The following is a 20,049-nucleotide window of genomic DNA, read 5'->3' as shown; positions in this document are numbered from 1 at the left end:
GGTATGTATTAGAGGAAAAAAACATAGTATTACATAGGGTTGGTACTATCTGGGGTTTCAGGTATCCCCTGGGGGGTCTTGGAATGTATATCTCTGGCATAAGAGGGATAACTATATTTTGTTTACTAATTAAATTTGTGTCACAAATCTTTTTAAAAATCACTTCAGTAAGCATTTAATTATGAAAACACTCTAAAATTATATACTGGGGGGAGGGGGCAAAAGTAGGTTGACAGAGTTTATCCTTTTCTTTTCCCCCCATATGAACAACTGTCAACCTATTTTTGCCCCACCCAGTATATATTTTCTTTTAAAAACTGCTTGGCACCCTGCCTGTTGTGCCTCAATTGGTTGGAGCATCGTCCCACAGACCAAAAGGTCCCAGGTTTGAATCCTCGTCAGGAGGGAACATTCCCAGGTTAAGGTAAATCCCGGGTCGGGGAGCCTACGGAAAGGCAACCAATCGATGTTGCTCTCTCACATCAATGTTTCTCTCTCTCTCTCTCTCTCTCTCCCCTCCGCCCTCTTCCTCTCTCTCTAAAAGCAATGAAAAAATGTCCTCAGGTGAGGATAAAAATTAAAAAAAAATTGTTCGGCAGAGAAAAAATTTTTGATGCAGAAAGACCAAGGTGGTAACTACATAATTTGCCCTGATACTGCCAAGTCATTAATTATTCAGGATGAAGAGAAACGCTGTATCTGGTAAGTATGAATTTTTTAGATGCCTTAATAGTTTTCAAGACCAAATCTCTAGGTATTTTTGACAAACGTTTAACTGTTCTAACAGCAGGACAAGGCTCCTTTTTCATGTTTGTTTTAGGGCTACTTTAAAACATCTCAATTACTTCTTTATCTGCATATCCAAAAGTACTTGAACTGCTTTCCATATCCTACTTGCCAGAATCTGCATACTTTCAATAATGAATTACATGTACCTTAGCTTTTCAATTTAAAACCCAATGATTTCAAACAAGAACCGAGAGGTCCCACATAAAGTGGAAGGGAAAAAGTGTAGAAAGTCACCATAAAATTATTTTTAAAACACAATTATATTGACTCTACGTTTAACAGGCAGCTCTACCAGAAGTGATAGTGGGAACCTGGGGAAGAACAGTGACAAATATTTCCTGCCTGCTTCATGCAGTCCTTGGTCCCGAGCCCCTTTTGGTCACCACGATTAGGGAGCAAGGAACAACACTGCACTGGGATTCCTCAGAGGACAGTCTGAGAGAGCAGCGGAAGAACACAGCGCTCTGGCAGGACAGCAGGGGTGAGGGCCATGGCACGAGACTGCCTAGGTTCAGATCCTAGCTCAGTCACTCATTTGGGGCTTGTTACTTCACCTCCCTATGCCGTGTCTTCCTCAGGCACCACAAAGTACTTCTCTCAGAGGGCTGTCAGAAAGGTGGAGTGAGTTAACAGAACAGCACTGGGCACCAAGTCAACACTCAGCAAAGGGCTGGCACTAAGTGTTTTCATTATTATTTTCATAATAACCTCATCCAATCCTAAGAAAACCATCCAGGAGAAAAGTAAACCTCAATGAGATTAAGTTATTATTACTATAGGTAACAATAATTATGGCTAGACACATGCCATAGATTAATCCACTTAATCATCACAAAGCTACTGTTATTTCTCCCAATGCAGAGGAGGAAACGGGTCTAAAAAGAGCAGGACCTAAAATTTAAATTCAGTTCTGTCTGACCCTGTTCTCCTCTCGTACTGCTGAGACTGAACAAAAGACTATCAAAGACTGTTTTCTTAACCGGAAATTTTAAGTAGTTCAATAAGCCCAACAGGTGATTTTTTTCTCTAAATGTTCTACTTGGAATTTTCTAAAGAGTTAAAAAAAAAAAACTCATTAAAAAAAAAATGTTATTTTTGATGGAAGCCAGAAGAGGTCAGGCTACTTGGTCACTCCAGAAGTGGGGAACAAGGAGCAAGATGGTTTACATCTCAAATGGACAAGTGTTGGACAGCCCAGAGTCAGTTCCCATGGAGATTATCTCTGATAACAGATTTTTTTCTGGGGAATAGCTGAGTTTGTGGTTTTCTTTTTCAAAACTCTATTTCAGAAAGATCTGAAAAAGAAAAGAAAAACTCAGGAACCTCACCAGATTCCAGATATGAGGATGGAAGAGGGCCCCAGAAAACCCCGCAGAATGGGTCAAATTAATCATCTGCATGGTCCCAGTCCTCCTCCAATAGATGATGGATGAGGACGGTAAATGTCTGTTCAAAGAAGCAGACAACTAGACATGCACATTCATAGCAGAAGGAAACCATCAAACAGTGGAGGACTGACCATGCTGGACAAGTAGGTGAATGTGTTTGTCTAAATAAGAGTTACTCTGTGTTCTCACAGACAAATGAGTGTTGGAAATTCCCTGGCAATGATCTGTTATGACTGACATGCAGCTCTATAAATGCACGTATATCCCATTAACTTTTTGTATAGTTTATGAAAGTATTAACATAGTTTTAATAAGTAAATATTTTTAGGTTACAGAAGTGACTTTTCATCTTTAAATAATTAAAACCCTGAACCTGAAGAAAATAAAAAGGCTATGTATTTAGTACTGTTAGTGTCACCTTTTTCAACTTCTGAAAGTGTTCATTGTTAATCTTTTCTCATTTATAAATAAACCACTGTGTTTATTTCAAAAAATGTTAATTTTTAATAGGATTAATTCTTACCTGCCACTCTTATATCACACGCTAATGCCAGTTCAAGACCACCACCTAAAGCGAGTCCATCTATGGCGGCAATTGTTGGCACTGGTAGATTAGCTATAATAGAAAGAAAGATGTCATGCTTCTTTAGTGAGTTACCTTACTGTGTAATTTATTTTAATTTTTTTCTGTATGTTTTTAAATGTGCTACTGTATACAGAATTTTGTATCACAAAAGTACCACACTTCAAATGGAAGAGGCTGAGAAAGCTCAGAAAACCTACCCAAAAGCAAGACTGGGTAAAGGTTAGTCAGTCAGTCACAGAACACTAAACCAGATTTTCTTGAGTACAGAAACAGAATGTTACTCTAACGAGGCTTTTGTAAATTAAAATATACAGATTTCATGTTTATAACTGGTTCTAAAACTGACTGGTTAATTATTCTATGACGCAGAATCCTTCTTATTAATTTTTTTTTGACTATGGGAATATGAAGCTAGGCCGACCTAGGTAGGCACAGAAAACAAAAGCTGTTAATTTACAGAAGAAGACATCATCAATGCACCAAAATTCCAAGATAACTGATCAAAGAATATTTTTTTCTCAAGCTGAAACCTTTGCTCATGACCCTGGAACAGAAAATACTGACATTTGCTACCAAGATTAATAAGAGCATTAAAATTTTTCAAAAAAAAGAAACCCAGAACACTTCACATTCCCATAGTCAAAAATAAAATTAATAGGAAGGATTCTGCTTCTTAGAGTGTAGATATTAACAGGTACTATCTCTTAATTGTTCTCACCACAGAAGAGTCGTGTGACACGGCAGAGAGATTAGCTAATGCTATGGTCATAATCATATTGCAATATTTAAATATATCAAATCAACATGTATATAATGTTATATATCAATTATATCTCAATTAAAAAATAAATAAAAATGAATAAATAAATGGATAAAATTTGTAAAGTACCATCCCTAAAAATCTCTCTTCCACAGGTATTCTCGTATGTAAAATTCCAGAGACAAAGAAGTTCATTTCTTGAGCCCTTTGAAAATATGCAAATTTGGTGACGTGCACTGAACTTTATTCCTGCCTGAAGGAATTCACCAGATTTATTCTAAGAACAAAGTGTGAAAAGGCTGGGCTGGAGCACATACAGATGCTGCCACCTGAAACAAAGAGCAGGGATGAGCAGGATGCTGAACAGGGTGCATCTCACTACTGTACCTGTCTAAACATTTCAGGGGCAGGTAAGGACTTAGAAGGAAGGTCAAATTCAAAGCTGCTCCATGTGCTGTGCTTTAGAGCACGCTTGGTGGAAAAAAAATGAACAAGAGAGCTAGGTCAGTGATTATAGTCAGAATATGAGTTTAATGAAAAAAATAGTATCTAGTTCATTTTATCTGACAAAAAGGAAGAAAGAAAAACCAATAAACAAATATAATAGCAACTAAATCTGAGTGGCTCTCAAGGTAGTCTCTAGGCACTACAAATAAAATGGAATTACTTTGAATTTCAGCTCTCAATCCTCCTTCCTTTCTAGCAACACAGCTGTAGAAGTGGTTCTATTTCCAGACTCCTTTCAATCTACTACCTCCCCAATCTCAAGTCTCTCTCCCACCAAAACCTTTCCCTAGGCCTTGCTGTGGCCTCATTTCACCCACCTCTCAGACAAGCTTCTGAAGTGAGTAAATGTGTGTCACCCACTCCCACTCTCCTCCACCTCACGGTTCTAGTCCCACTCCATCTCATTACTTAACAGTGACATCGTGATACTGTGCAATAGCCAATGGGCACTACCTCGTCCCTATTAAACTGAAGATCAGAGACATTCATCCTGGACACTCCTCCTTGAATTCCCCTCTTCATTTGCCTGCTGGGTCCCTTCCTCATCTTTCCTGCCTTTCCATCTACCTCTGGTTAGTTCTCAGCCTTCTCCCCCTCTCAACAGAAGCTCTGCCCAGAAGGTCTCATTACTAACATAACTTCACCAACTATCTAAATAGCAACAATACCCACATTTCCACCCAAACTTTTCTCTAAACTGAATCTCTATAGTTACCTACCTGCCTGTAGTACTTCTCCACTTAAATGCTTTATATGTACAAACCAACTTCTTTTCAATCCTTCAGATTGTATTTCTCATTTGGAGCACCTCCATACACCATGTTACCTAAGTAAAACACCTCGAAGTCATCCCAGATGTCCTCCTTTTCAATGCCTTACATCCTATTGTTTTAGCAGCCATAACAGGTCACAAATCTGCAAGTCCCCTTCCCTTTCTACTGCCAGAGTTCCAAGTACCCTCATTTCTCACCAGCAGAAAGTCTCTAATTAGCCTCTTTCCTGCAATTTGCCCTTTCCAATGTAAATTCCATACTTCCTGGAGGATAATCTTTGTAATGCACAAACATAGTCATGTTATCCTCCTGTTTAAAACTGTACAATGATTTATTTCACATTCAGGATAAAAACGGAAAGAACTTTTAGCACGGCACAGGATACATCTAATGAACTAAGTTCTGCCTACCTGCACAACTCTATTCTCCAACCTTAGACACCTACTTTTGTTATTTCATCCCCAAACCACTTAAAGCACATCGAGAAGTCATTTCCACCCACTCATGTGTACGTTGGCTCCTGAAAGTCTCTTCCTTTATGCTTCCATGGCAACTTGTACAAACTTGTCATCAGCAATCACCACCATACTTCCCATTCTGAAACAAAGATTAATAACATCACACCAAATGCTGGTAGAATCCTCCTTCCCACTCTGGGAGAAACTTCAAGGTATTTATTTCACTGCCTCTTCAGTCTCCATTACATTAAACCTGGTATTCTCCCTACTTTTCTTTTAATTGTTAACTTCTTCCATTAATACTTTAAAGAAATGACATGACTATAATGACAGGCTATAATGCTTACAAAAAAGAAAAACTGGAGTTTCTGAGCTGGAGAGAGTACCAGAAAGAGTGTGGGAGCATTCTGTTCTTGCTGTGTGAAAATGCTGGTCAACAGTTAGTGCTAAAGACACTCAAATACCCGCTGCAAGCTGACTCTTCAGAAAGAAAAATAATGAAAGTGAGTTTTAAAGGGCCTCCAAAATCAAACTCAGGCCTGAAATATGTGTACTACTGAGTTCCAATTCCTGAAAATTTCAACCCATAGTAAATAAACAGGTGTTGTCTGATATTCCTTATATTTTTCCCTAAACATAGGAACAAACTGATGTAATTTATATGGAAAAGCAGGGGTAATGAGAAACATCTGTAATAGTGTCAACAACAACAACAAAATTTTTAACAACAACAAAAAAAAGACTAAATAGAAGGATTAAAGGAATAAGTCAGCTGTAAATTACAAAAGTAATATTCCATAACTTCATAGCCCTGAAGCCTAACAAAGAATATAGGAAGATTACAATTCTTGGTCACATATACATGTTTTTAATACTGCAAGACAAAGGGAACACAGGCCTTAAAAAGAGTTGGCAAGGCTTTACTCTGAATTTTGCTTAGTTAATAGTCTCAAATACACTTAAAAATCACACTGAAGCAAAAGAAAATTAACGAGTTTCATTTTTAGATACATAAAATGTCATTAAAAATATTTACTGTGCATAAAAAAACACAAATAAAACTGGTTAATGAATATGCCCTTCCTTCCCCCTCATTGTGAGAGGTAGTATAAACTACTATTATCATGATAAAATAAAATGATGAGGGAGGGGCATGGTCAATAGACATGTTTCAGGTTCTATTACATAACTTAAAAGTATGTTGTTTATATAATGCAGTGGTAGAAATTAGTAGAGGAAATAAACCAATGCAGATGTGCTTATCTGGAAGGTAAAGGGAGAGAGGGAGGGACTCAAATGAATCTTCTCATTGCTCAAGTTTTCTTAATTCTGAAGTCAGAGAATATAACATTTTTCCCTTCATGTACTTATATTTTTTAGAAGTGATGAAAATTATTTTTAAATTTCAGAGTTAAGAACTTAAGAAATTTTCTCGAGGATAAAAGTTTTTAACATTACAACTTATATGAAATCTACAACACAAAATGACAGGATATGTGGTGTCCTTATTTTAAAAAACAAAGAAAACAGAAAATTTACACATTTAAATCATTAAATAGATAAACTATGTGGTACTTTCAAATATTAATATAAATTAGCATTATATAAAGCATTATATAAATTTTTCCTACTAAAGAATTATTTAATAGAACAGCTTAGTCTTCAATAAGTTATTAAATTTCAACAATTTTACAATATTATAAATCCTGAAATTACACATAATCCTAATTTTTCTATAGAAGATTGTTTTTCTTTTCTTTTTTATTGCTTTTTCAATTGCAGTTAAAATATGTTTTTCTCAGTAAATCTTTTTTCAGGAAAATATGAGTAATCTCAAAACACGTTAGTTCCATAGTTACCTAATACGCTGGGTTTTACATTTAATATTTCTACTTGGGAGTACTTAATAATCTTAGAGAAAACAAGAGAGCACACCTTTAGAAAGGCAGATTATCAGTTTCAAAGAACTGAGAAATAACAAAATGGCAGCTGTATTAAGACTGCAACAGAATGAACTAGAATCTGCTACAAGCAAAGGCTATTCCCCATGGCAAGAGGAAGAAGTTATGACTCAGTATGTTATGCAACCAGCAGGATCAGAAACTATTTTGAGTTTAGAACTAGGAAATAAGCCAGGTATGACAAAGAAGATAATAATCCTCTGAAATGCTTCTAAAAATATAATTAAAGCAAACAATGAAAGTTTTGCTATTTTAAGAGAAAAATAAAAGAGATTCAACAGAAGGCTCTTGTCTACTTCAGTGGTATGTCTGCAGGGCACCCACAGTGAGGGTACCTGAGGTCAGAAAAGCGTGAATGTGGGAAAAGGGAAGCGAGGCTCTACTCTCAACTCTGAGATGCAAGCCATAATGTATGTTTTTGGATGTTTCTAAAAAATATGAACAGTCTGATTGTTATGAAAGAATGCTAGTTGTTAAACTTGGTTTAGCTTAAAGAAAGCTGTTCTTATACAAAACAGGGACTGAAATCATTCAAGAAACACAGAAACAAAACCAAAGTTAACTGAAAATATAATAAATTCCTAATTATCTCTTAGTTCAGCTAAAACTTTACCTTTAGTTTAACGTTCTCTGCCCCATTCTCATTATCAAGTTTCAAAGAAACTGTAACAGGGCAGAGGGGTCCCCAAAGTCCCCACGGCTCAAGGTTTTGAGGATGGGGAAAGGAGATAATACAACTTTTTTTTTTTTTTAATCTTTTTTTTTTCAGATTTAATGTGTTTTATTGATTAAAATATTACATTTGTGCCAATTTCCCTTCCCTCTGCTCCCCTCCACCCGGTGGCCCCCCTCCCTCCAGTTGTCCCCCCCTTTTAGATTATGTCCATTAGTTGTGCATACAGTTCCTCCCAACCTCTCTCCGTCTATTCCATTCCCTCCTACCTTGATCCCCAATTCCTATATCATCTCCCTCCCTTTCCCCATTCCCCCTCCCTGTTGACCTCCCCCCAATATGCTTCCCGTACCCACAGTTCCTTTTCCACTCTCGTTGCCTATTTAGTTTGCCTTTGTTTCATCTCCCTAGCTTCTGTTTTTTTTTAAACCAGTCCCTTTAACATCTCATATAACAGTGGTTTGGATCTAATGAACTCTTTCAGTTTTATTTTGTCCTGGAAACACTTTCTCTGTCCTTCTATTCTGAATGACAATTTCGCTGGGTAGAGTATTCGTGGTTGTAGGTTTTGGATTTTCATTACTTTGAATATTTCTTGCCAGTCTCTTCTTGCCTGTAAGGTTTCCCTTGAGAAGTCAGCTGATAGTCTAATTGGGACCCCTTTGTATATAATTCTTTTCTTCTCTCTTGCTGCTTTTAAGATTCTCTCTTTATCTTTAACTTTTGACATTTTGATTATAATGTGTCTTGGAGTGGTTCTCCCTGGGTCCAGTCTCTTGGGAACTCTCCTTGCTTCCTGGACCTGCAAGTCTATTCCCTTCCCCAAGTCTGGGAAGTTCTCCTTTATTATATTTTCACTCAATTTTTCAAGTTCTAGTTCATCTTCCTCATTCTCTGGCAAACCAATGATTCTTATGTTGGGCCTTTTATAGCTGTCCCAGAGGTTTCTGATCCTTTCATTGTTGCTTCCCATTTCCTCTCGCTGCATTGGTTGACTGCTTGTTCCTTCTCCATATTCCAGTTTGTTGAAATGAACTCTGGATTTTATTTCCTTTCCTTCTGTCTCGTATGCGGTTTTGTTCCTTTCGTTATGAAAGTTTTTCGCTTCTTTCATATCTTTTTCCTGCTCTTTTGTGAATTCTGTAAGCCATCTGTTAACAATGGCCCAGAACTGAGCCTCTGACAAGTTTCTTATCTGTTCATCTGTCAGGTTCTCTATCTGCTGTCTGGTGAGTTGTGTCACCAGGATTTCTATAGTTGTCTGCCTCATTTTGACAGATGCGTTTTGTTTTCTTGGGCCGGCTGTAGGGGGGGCAGTGCCTGTGTACGCGTCACAAATCAGCGACCGGCCGGCGCCTGCCTGTCCGCGACCTATTTCGCAGCCCTGTGGTGCTTTCTTTGGGGGCGGGGGTCCAAGATGGATTCACACAGTTATTCAGCTAGGAGACCGGGATCCGTCCTCCCGCCCCCCTGGGCCTCACTGTTCAAGGCGATGCGGGGGCCGCTCTCCCCAGCGCCGGAGTCGCGCACCGGCAGGGGCTTGGCCGCAGCCGGGATTCCTCGCCGCCCCCCGTTGTCCAGGTGCGACCGCAAACAGCACTGCCCTCTTTAACTCTTACCTGCCCAAATGGCACCGCTGGTTTATAACTTCATATGTTGGGCTTCCGTGTAGTTTTATTTTCTGGAATTTCTAGTTATCCTTTGTTTTGAAGTAGTTGTATTCCTCTCTAGTTGTAGAGGGAGACCTAGCGTGTCCGTCTAAGCCTCCATCTTGGCCGGAAGTCGAGATAATACAACTTTTAAGGTACTCTTCATATCTATGGCAAGTTGGTAACAAGATAATAGCTGGGCTGCAGTCCAGGGCAAAGGGCGGATGATAGGTCCTACATCGGCATTTAAAATAAGGGCAGGCAGACATAAAGAGGAGAGAGAAGCCATACGGTCTAAAAAGGTGTAGATGGGAGTCAGCTAGGTCTAAGATGTAAAGAGGAAGCCACGTGGTTTGGAGAGAGTGTAAGCAACGAGGTCTGGAGTAAGAAATATGAGACCCACTGAGAAACCTGCCTGGAGAACACAGCGGAACAGCTGATGAGGCTGGAATTGCAGGAAACTGCATAACCAAGTGCGGAGTAGTGGGAGAAGCCTGGAAGGCTTAACTGTGACTGGGAATGCTGAGCCATGGACTTCTGCTTTCTGAAAGACGGTACCTCTGACTGGCATATTCTGAAACTGGCCTGGCAATGAGGGGAAGGAAGGGCATATTCATTAATCGGTTTTATTTGTGTTATTTTATGCACAGTAAATATTTCACCTGCCTTTCTATATGGCTACCTGTGGACTGGAAAATATTAGAAAGTGCTTACTATGTGTGGCCACTGTCCTAAGCACTTTACAAATATTATTTAAACCTCCTACTAGCCTCATGATATCAGAACTAGTATGGCCTTCACTTTACAGATGGAGACACTAGGCAGAGAAGTTGCTGTTACTTGCCTGGTATGGCCACAATTCAAGCATCGGTGGGTCTGGATTTAGGTCTTGTTCATAACCACTGCTGCCTATAACCAGTTCTCACCACCCAGACCCAGAGCCCTTGAGATAAGCCTCAGCATTGTAACCTATCTTTCCATCCTTCCACCCTTCCATTCTTCCCGAAGGACCCATGACTGTGCATTTGAGGATAGGAAAATGCCAAGTCTCTTCAAGAAGTCGGATCACACACTGGCACTGTGCTCCCCTAATTCCTGGAGACTCAGAGTGACACCACAGCTGTGTCCAACCAGAGAAACCTCAGGAACTGGGCACAAGGCACCAGTCAGTTGACTATAATAGAGATCTGACGTGAGTTTTCCCTGCAGAACCACAAACCCATACTGTTCCTACTACATAACTTTATAGGTTATTAAAAATGGAAGTACCGATAACCAGAGCAACCTCTTCCAACCAAAATTCCAAATCAAAAAAGCCTCCCTGGGAGAAACGCAAAGAGGAGTTCCAGGCGAGGTGAAGTCCCTGCACACTTCCACTCTGCAACAGCCTTGTCTGAAAAATTACAGTAAACATAACTGACTTCCATGGTCAACTGCTGCTCCATGGGTAATAAAGCTCTACGAACACTAAAGTGACAACAAACTCACAACTATCAACAACTGAATCTAAAAAATAAATACAAAATCCAACTAAGCAAACCAGAATAGGAACAGAATCATAGGTATGGGGATCATTTGGAGGGTTATCAGCTGGGAAGGTGGATGGGGAGAAATTGGGAAATGGTGCAGGGACTAAGAAGCATAATCAGTTGGTACAAAATAGACAGGGGGATGTTAAGAATAATATAGGAAAGGGCGAAGCCAAAGAACTTATATGCATGACCCATGGACATGAACTAAGCGGGGTGGGATTGCTGGAGGGAAGGGGGATACTGGGCAGAGGGGAGCAAAGGTGAAAAAGAATTGGAACTACTGTAACAACATAATCAATAAAATATACTTAAAAAAATAATTATATACATTATGGTATGTCCATAGTAATAATACTAGGAAATCATTTTTTTAAATGTAGTAGTAAACAAATCCACACTGGAGAAAACTGGGGTACAAATTGTTCCCAGAAATAAATTAATTTTCAAATACAATGTCTATCACACAGCCAAAGAATAACCAAGGAAACAAGCATAAGGAAAAGATTCATACAAAATTGAGATTCATTATCATCAGAACTGTCTCTCAGAGACATGAAGCCAAGCAGGAAGTTGTAAACTATAGAAAGTGGCAATTAGTTTTTAAAAGAACTGGAGGAGAAGATGGTGGCCAAGTAGATAGAAGTTTAGTCCACTTGCTTTTGCTCCCAGCTTGGATTCTCAGCTGATCTTTTGACAAATAACCTTGCTACAGAGAGGGGATTCTTTCACGTGGCGCCTTGGTGTAAAACCCAACAACTAGTGTTGAGGAAAACAGGTCTTTATTTACAGTATTCCAAACCTGGGGAGGGCAGTGAGCACTTCAGCTCAGAGACCTGTTCTCCCACAGGACCCAGCACTTCCCTTGCTCCCAAAAAGGCTAGAAGCCAAAAACATGCCCAGAAGTTCCCCATCCCCTATCTGTCAGCTCTCTCCTTCAGGATCTGGGGTACGATGTCATCAGTCTCCATATAATAGTCCAGCAAAACATGTGCCATGTTGCACTGGATCACACATGGTTCTCTCTCTGTCCTTTTCAAAGCTGCATGGATCTCTTCTCTGCCCTCCTTGCAAACTGTGTGGATCTCCTCTCCTCTCCCAATGAGATTTGCATAGGCCCTGTATGCTCTTTCCTCACTATTTCATAGTCAAAACCCCTCCCATCTCCTTGGGGCTTTGGAAGAACCAAACTATTTGCATAACTAAGACACTAACTACTAGCCATAGTTATGCAAAGGCATCTTAAAAGCCATTCCCTTCTCCCCATCCCCCAACCCACAGGCTCTGAGGATTTGGGGGGGGGGTGACCCCCCCCCAACTCTGTAACAACCTGAATAATCAACAGAATGACGTTTTTAAACCAAGCAGTACAGAAGACGCTTCACCACAGGCAGTAAGGAGACATTATAAGATGAAGAGGAAATATCCCCTGCATGGAGCCTGCAGCAGCAGAGACTAAACAGAAATCACAATCACGATCCCACACAGAGAACCCTAGACTCTGGCCAAGAGACTTGGGAGGATATAGGGAGTCAGGGAGATCCATACTACGTGCCACACAGTGAGTATCACATCTGTAGCTGCATTGCCAAAGGGCACTGGGAGAGACCAGAGAGAGGGAGTTTAGCTCCCAAAGCAATTGGAGCTGCACCTGGGTGGGGTGGAGGCAGGCTGAAGCCAGCGGTGACCCTGAGAGATTTTTGGCTTTTGGAAGAGGTGGTGTGTGCAGGGAACCAGACAGTGACTCAGTACAGCAGTGGGGGTGCCACAGGGAGACTTCTTAAAGGGGAGCTGAAGCATGCGGGGCAGACACCCCATGCGCAGCTGCCCTGCCAGCAAAAGGGACAAGACTGAAAGCCCAGTTTACTCCCACTGCATACAGCTTGGCAGAAAGATCAGAAAGTTGAACAGCAATGGGATTTCTGCCTCCCCTCCCCCCACAGCACAGTTAGCAAGCCCTAGGCTAAGCAAAATGGAGAGTTCAGGACTGTGTCTACTGTGAGGGCAGTGGGCTGGGAATTAGATGGGCAAGAGTTAAGTGCCTGAGATTACTTACAGCCAGGCAGAACCTCCTTCCCCAGCAGAGTTCGAACTTCTGGGAAAGGAAGGAAGTACCCAGACCCCAACAACTGCAAAACTGCAAGCACCACATCCAATGCATACATCAGAGAAGTTGTGCAGAACAGTCAGGCCAGGCTCAAGAAGCCACTGTAGGGTGCACATCCACAGAATGACAGGAAGAGAAACTCCAGAAGGGCCCATTTTGAATTTCATCAGGCAGTCAAAATACACTGCTTCCCAGGGCCTTGTTCCACTTAGGCCAGCAAGGCAGGGGGATCAGATACCATGCAGCGGGCGAACCAGGGCCCCCACCAGCCTCGGCTCTCACACAGAGCTGCCGTCAGCATCACGCAGATTAGACAGATTAGGCACTCTCTTGAAAGGGACAGCTAGTTCATCAGATACGATAATCATTACTGGAAATAAACTGGGACAGACCAAGATGGGTAGTGCAGTGGCAGGGGGAATACACCCACAATTCTCTCAGAACACTAAACAGCGCCTCCAGGGGAGACCCAGGGGTCCCACCCTTGTGATCACAACAGAAGCTCTCTCTGAAGGCAGGTGAAGGTGGTACCTGCGGTGCTGCCAGAAGCTGGATGACCTATCCCTGGACATTGAGCTGATAAAAAGCCAGAGATGGATCCAGAAGGAGGAGACAGAAAACAAACACCAAACTCTGCTGACATGAATTACACCTCGTTCCTCTTCAGTATTTGCATTATTTTTTGTCTTGCATAGCTTTTTAACATTTTTCTTTTTCTTCAATTATATTTCAACTAATTCACTATTTTGTCTTTTATTTTTTATTCTTTTTATTTATATTTTTATATTTATTTTATTTTATTTTTATTTCAAATCTCACATTGTACCCTTCCTTTGTCTTACTTCATTTTGCCTCCTAACTTCCCTTTCTTATTTTCGTCTTAAATTTTATTGTACCAAGACTTCTGGCCAAGATGGAGGCCTAGACAGACATACTGCATCTCCCTCCACAACTAAGAAGGAATACAACTACCTCAAAACTAGAAACAACCAGAAGTTCCAGAAAATCAAGTTACATGGAAGTCCAGCAAACAAAGATATAAAGAAGAAATACTCATCCAGACAGGTAGGAGGAGGGGTGGAGAGGACCTGGTGTGGTGGTGGTAGCAGGGGTGGCGGCAGGCCAGCAAAGTGTAGTCACATGTTTTAAAAAGTCAGGAGGGACACCTGGGGAGCACTCCCAGCCCCAGACCAGAACATGCAGCAAACAGTTCCAGCCTGGAGAAAATACTTCTTCTGACTGCAAACCAGTAGGAGTTGGAGCGGAGGAAGAAACTGCCAGTATCTCCACAGAGTTTGCTTGTTTAAAGGGCCCCCATGGTCCTAGAAGGTTCGCAGACCCACCCACTCTGGGAACAAAAGCCAGGACAACAGCTAGAGGTGTGCCAGTCCCATAAGGAAGTGGGTGAAGTGCCTGGAAAAAGGGCTGTGCTAAACAAGCGTCATTGTTCCCTCTCAGACTCCTCCCCCACATACAGCACCACAACGTGGTGAAACAGGTCTCCCATTGACAAATACCTAAGGCTCCGCCGCTTAAAACATAACAGGAGCAATAGCTCTGCCTAAGACACAGAGGCAAACAAACACAGGAGCCTGTCAAGATGAGTGTGGGAGATTGGCACGTATGGTATAAAAGGCTGTAGCCGCTGAGTTGAGCTTGGACCTGAGATATGCACCTATAAGACTTAACCGGCTGGCAGAACATGCCCCATGTACCATGATGCCAGTCTCACACTCCAGGGGGATTTTAGAAGTAGAATGGGAATGCAATGTACTCTTCAAAGCTGATGAAGCCTGCTTGCTCTGTATCGCCCCAAATTCTTATCAGTAGGGTGTGGAAACAAAATGTTTAAGGAAAAAGAGGCTTCTGGAATTCTATGATATGCCTTGGCGCCTCACAGTCTTGCTACCTATCTCCTTATGTTGATTTATGTCTTCCCTTTATTCTTACTCCCAACCATTTGGTGGAGGTCTGCATGGTTACCCCGTACATTTCTGCACATAGCAAACTCAATAAAAACCCTGACTGAGAAAAGAGTGATCAGTGATCTCCTATGAGAGACACTCACCATTCTCTCTCCTCAGACAATTCTTTTCTGAGTCAGTTCTTTCATCTGCGCCGAGGAAGATGCAGGATGGGGAACCATGCAGATGAGGAGACAGAGAAGTATTACCAAAAAGAGGGAACAGATCAAGGTTGCAATGGGAGAACTAAGCGATGAGGACATAGCCAACATAACAGACAAGGAGATAGCCAACATAACAGATGAAGAGTTCAAAACACTGGTGATAAAGATGCTCACAGGCTTGTCAGATATGCTTGGTATGGCAAATGCATAAGAGAAGAAGTGAAGGCTATGCTAAATGAAACTAAGGAAAATCCACACAAAACCAATGATGAAGGGAAGGAAACTGGGGTTCAAATCAATGATTTGGTTCATAAGGAAGAAAAAAACAGTCAACCAGTACAAAATGAGGAAAAAAGAATTGAAAAAAAGGAAGAGAGGCTTAGGAACCTCTGGGACAACTTTAAAAGTGCCAACATCCAACTCATAGGGTGCCAAGAAGGAGAAGGGGAAGAGCAGGAAATCGAAAGCTTATGTGAAAAAATAATGAAGGAAAACTTCCCTAATTTGACAAAGGAAATAGATATATATGTCCATGAAGCACAGAGAGTCCCAAACAAGCTAGACCCAAAGAGGACCACACCAAGACACATCATAATTAAAATGCCAAAGGTGAAAGATAAAGAGAATCTTAACCCTTTGAGTGCCAAGCGTAATTGCTAAAATTCGTATGACAAATGCCAGACTATTTTGCTGAGAAATGCAGATTATGACAAATGTCCACAAAAACATTATTATTCATAATAATTTGCTGAAAATTTCACTAGAGTAAATACACTCTTCTTTTGTAAGCACTATTCTCTGATGCAATTTAGCAAAAAATTTATTGCATCAAAATTATTTTATTATAACAATTACTTTAGAAAAATAAATTCTTTCCTTTGATATGGCTTTTGAAGTATAATACATGGCATAATATAAAATCTATGATTATAATTTGAAAAAACACATAGCAACATGGATAACAAGCAAGAAATATGCCAAGTATTGCATAAATTTGGGGGGAAAAAAAACTTCATAACATACCATTCACACTAGAGACATATCAATAGGTATCAACAGCAAAAAACAGTTTATAAACAAAATTGAAATGCAAAAATACAATAATAATAAAATATTTAGATATTAACATTTGTGCTTATTGACACATCTTGGGTGCAGCCCTTCATCACATCTCACACATACTTTTCTCGACCTGATTTTTCTTTCCAGTGTTGAGCATTCCTTACACAATCTTAGCTTTCTTTCTGGAAGCATCTTTGAACCATATACGTGAGAGGGACCTGGTGAATTTTCTTCATTGCTGGATTTGTTAACAGTGTCTCTAACCTTATGCCATTCTCTGGCAAGCTCTTCCATTATAGAGGTGTTGAAGTTCAATCAAGACATTGGTTTGTTCCCACCTAAAAAATTTTCCTTATAAAGAATGTATGCATTCAGCAGCATTCTTGATAATACATGGACCACAACCTCCTTCCAATACTTTAGTGATCTTCTTTCATCGACAATTATTGAGAATATAAATGAAATTAAAAAGACCATTTAAAATGTAAGTAAAGATTATAATAGAATTAGTATGTCAGTATTTGAACAAGTGTAAAAATTTGAAATTTGGATCAACATGAGAAAAAGTTATATCAATATATAACCTGAGGTACAAAAAAAGAGAACAAAACATAAAATACAAATTATTTCATTGTTATTTACATTTATAGCCATCGGAAAAAAGAGTCACTGGGAGCGACGCTGGCACTTTTGGAAAAAGTTGTCAGTGTCGCTCAAAGTGACATTGGCACTCAAAGGGTTAAAAGCAGCAAGAGAAAAGCAGACTGTTACCTACAAAAGGGTGCCTCTATAAGACTATTAGCTGATTTCTCAAAAGAAATTTTTCAGCCAAGAAGGGACTGGCAAGAAGTATTTAAAGTAATGAAAAGCAAGGACCTACAACCAAAATTATTCTATCCAGCAAAGCTATCATTTAGAATGGAAGGGCAAAGTGCTTCCCAGAGAAGGTAAAGCTAAAAGAGTTCACCATCATGAAGCCATTATTATATGAAATGTTAAAGGGACTAATAAGAAAAAGAGGATCAAAACTATGAACACTGAAATGACAACAAACTATCAACAACTGAATCTAAAAAATAAAAACAAAGTCCAACTAAGCAAACCAGAATAGGAATAGAATCATAGGTATGGGGAGCATGTGGGGGGTTATCAGCTGGGAGAGGGAAGGGTAAAAAATGGGGAAGTGGTGCATGAATTAAGAAACATAATTGGTAGGTACAAAATAAGACAGGGGGAAGTTAAGAATAATACAGGAAAGGGTGAAGTCTAAGAACTTATATGCACTACCCATGGACATGAACTAAGGGGGGTGGGATTGCTAGATGGAAGGGGAGTACTGGGCAGAGGGAAGGAAAGGGAAAAATATTGGGACTACTGTAACAACATAATCAATAAAATATACTTAAAAAATAAAAAGTAAAAAAATAAATTTCATTGTCCCCCTTTCTACACCTTGTTCCTATTCCATGCTCTATTTCCCCTCCCTTTATCCTCTCAAAATCATTTTTCCTTCCTTTAGTCAGATCAGGTTCTTTTTTCCTTTCTTAAAATATTCTTACTTTCTTTTCATTTTTATTAATTATTGCTTTTTTTGGCATGGGTATTGTAGTTATTACTGTTTTTGTTCCATTTATTCCTATTTGTTCACTATTTTTTTTTATTTCAAATCTCACAGGTTACTCTCCCCATGTCTTACTCCATTTTTCTGTCCTTCTACTCTTGCTTATTTGAAGTTGAAACTTTATTTTTTCCCTTTTATAGCCTGGATGCTATTCCTTACTCTTTTTATTTCTCCTCCTTCTATCCTTTCAAAATATTTTTTCTTAATGGAGACACCCCATATTTTCTTTTCTCTTTCTATATACTTATTCTCTTTCCACCTTTATTAATCTTTGTTCATCTGGCATTGTTATTGAGCCGATTGTGGTATTTCTTCAATTTTGTTCCTATTGGCTCACTATTTTTTAAATTTTATTTCAAACCTCATATTAAACTCTTCCCTTTTATGACTCCATTTTGCCATCGCCCATCCCATTTTTATTGATGTTTTATATTCTATTTTCTCCCTTTCTTTGTCTTGTTTCTATTCCCTTCTCTTAATATTTCTTCTTCCTATTCCCTTTCAATATCATTTTTCTTTACTTTAGTCAACTCATTCTTTTTTCCTGTCTTATAATATTCTTAATCTCTTTCCACCTTTATTAATCTTTACTCATTTGCTGCTGATATTGCTGATGTGGTACGTGGGTACTTTTCCTGGGTGGGCTGGTTTCCTGGGTAATTTTATTTTGTTCTGCCAGAATCTGTACAATAGCATATAAGATGTGGTGGGGGCTCTGACTCTCAGTCAGCCAGCAGAAAGGGAGACCCACCGATGAACGAGACATCAATAATCAAAGCCTAAGTACAATAAGAGAGCCCACATAAACTGAATAAAGGGCATCCATAGATCATCCAGATCATGAGATCTAAGAGAATGCACAATTGAGTCCCACAGAACTCCTACCACATAAGGGCACATCACAAAGACAGGCAGTCAAAGCAGAAAATTCTGAGACACAGAAACAGTCACCTAAAATGGGGAGAAAAAGAAACTCCCCATAATCGAAAGGAAAGGGGGAATCCCCAGAAAAGAGCTAAATGAAACTGAGGCAAGCAATTTATCAGACACAGACTTCAAAATAGTGGTTATAAGGATGCTCAAGGAACTCTGTGAGAACTGTAAGGAGCTTTATGGGAGCTACAAGAAACTTAATGGGAACTATGTCAGCATGAAAAGAGACATAGATACTATGAATATGAGCCAGGAGGAAATGAAAAATACAATATCTGAAATGAAGAAAACACTGTAATGAATTAAAAGCAGATTCAATGAAGCATATGACCAAATTGACGAGCTGGAAGACAAGGTAGGAAAAAACATCCAGTCACAGCAACAAAATGAAAAAAGACTCAAAAAGAACAAGGATAGTTTAAGGCAGCTTCAGGACAACATGGTATGTAATGACATTCGCAACAAAGGAAGGAGACGGAGAAGAAAAGGAGTAAAGGATAGAAACCTGTTTGGAAAATAATGACAGAAATCTTCCCTAACTGGGTGAGAGAAAAAGTTATGCAAGTCAGGAAGTACAGAGGGTCCCAATCAAGATGAACACAAAAGAGGTCAATTCCAAGACATGTCATAATTAAAATGGCAAATTTAAAGACAAAGAGAGAATCTTAAAGGCAGCAAGGGAGAAACAGCTAGTAACGTAAAAGGGAGCTCTGATAAGGCCATAAGCTGATTTCTCAACAGAAACATTACAGGCCAGAAGGGAATGGCATAAAATATTCCAAGTAATGAAAAGCAAAGGCCTACAACCAAGATTACTCTATCTAGCAAGGATCTCATTTAAAATGGAGGGCAAAATAAAGACCTTCCCAGACCAAAAAAAAAAAAAAAAGGCTAAAAGAATACATCTCCACCAAACAGCATTGCAAGAGATGCTAAATAAAAAACAAAGGGCAGACAGGGGAGTGACAAAGGTACAAAGGGAAAAAATGGCAATGAACAAGTACCTGTCAATAAAAAACCTTAAATGTAAATGCAGTAAATGCTCCAATCAAAAGGAATAGGGTAGCTGAGTGAATAAGAAAACATGATCTTCATATATGCTGTCTACAAGAGACCCACCATGGA

At 39.6% G+C, this 20,049-nt stretch overlaps 1 protein-coding gene and 1 pseudogene across 3 annotated transcripts in view; one reads left to right on the top strand and one right to left on the bottom strand.

The window, feature by feature from the left end:
* Positions 1–20,049, bottom strand: part of AUH (AU RNA binding methylglutaconyl-CoA hydratase) — a 181,555-nt gene that overhangs the window by 98,004 nt on the left and 63,502 nt on the right. For 2 of the 3 annotated variants that reach the window (XM_090273972.1, XM_090273971.1), the window contains one exon: positions 2,701–2,793. The exons of the other annotated variant lie outside the window; for it this stretch is intronic. In XM_090273972.1, coding sequence (XP_090130098.1) covers positions 2,701–2,793 — 93 coding nt within the window. The remainder of the gene's footprint in view (positions 1–2,700; positions 2,794–20,049) is intronic. 3 annotated transcript variants of the gene reach the window in all.
* On the top strand, positions 1,948–2,222 carry LOC150012718 (selenoprotein K-like; annotated as a pseudogene).

This window comes from Furipterus horrens, unplaced genomic scaffold, assembly GCF_987537825.1.
Source record: "Furipterus horrens unplaced genomic scaffold, mFurHor1.1.pri manual_scaffold_4, whole genome shotgun sequence".
Lineage (NCBI taxonomy): Eukaryota > Metazoa > Chordata > Mammalia > Chiroptera > Furipteridae > Furipterus > Furipterus horrens.
The sequence above is the reverse complement of the archived record's forward strand: the minus strand, read 5'-3'. Positions and strand labels throughout refer to the sequence as shown.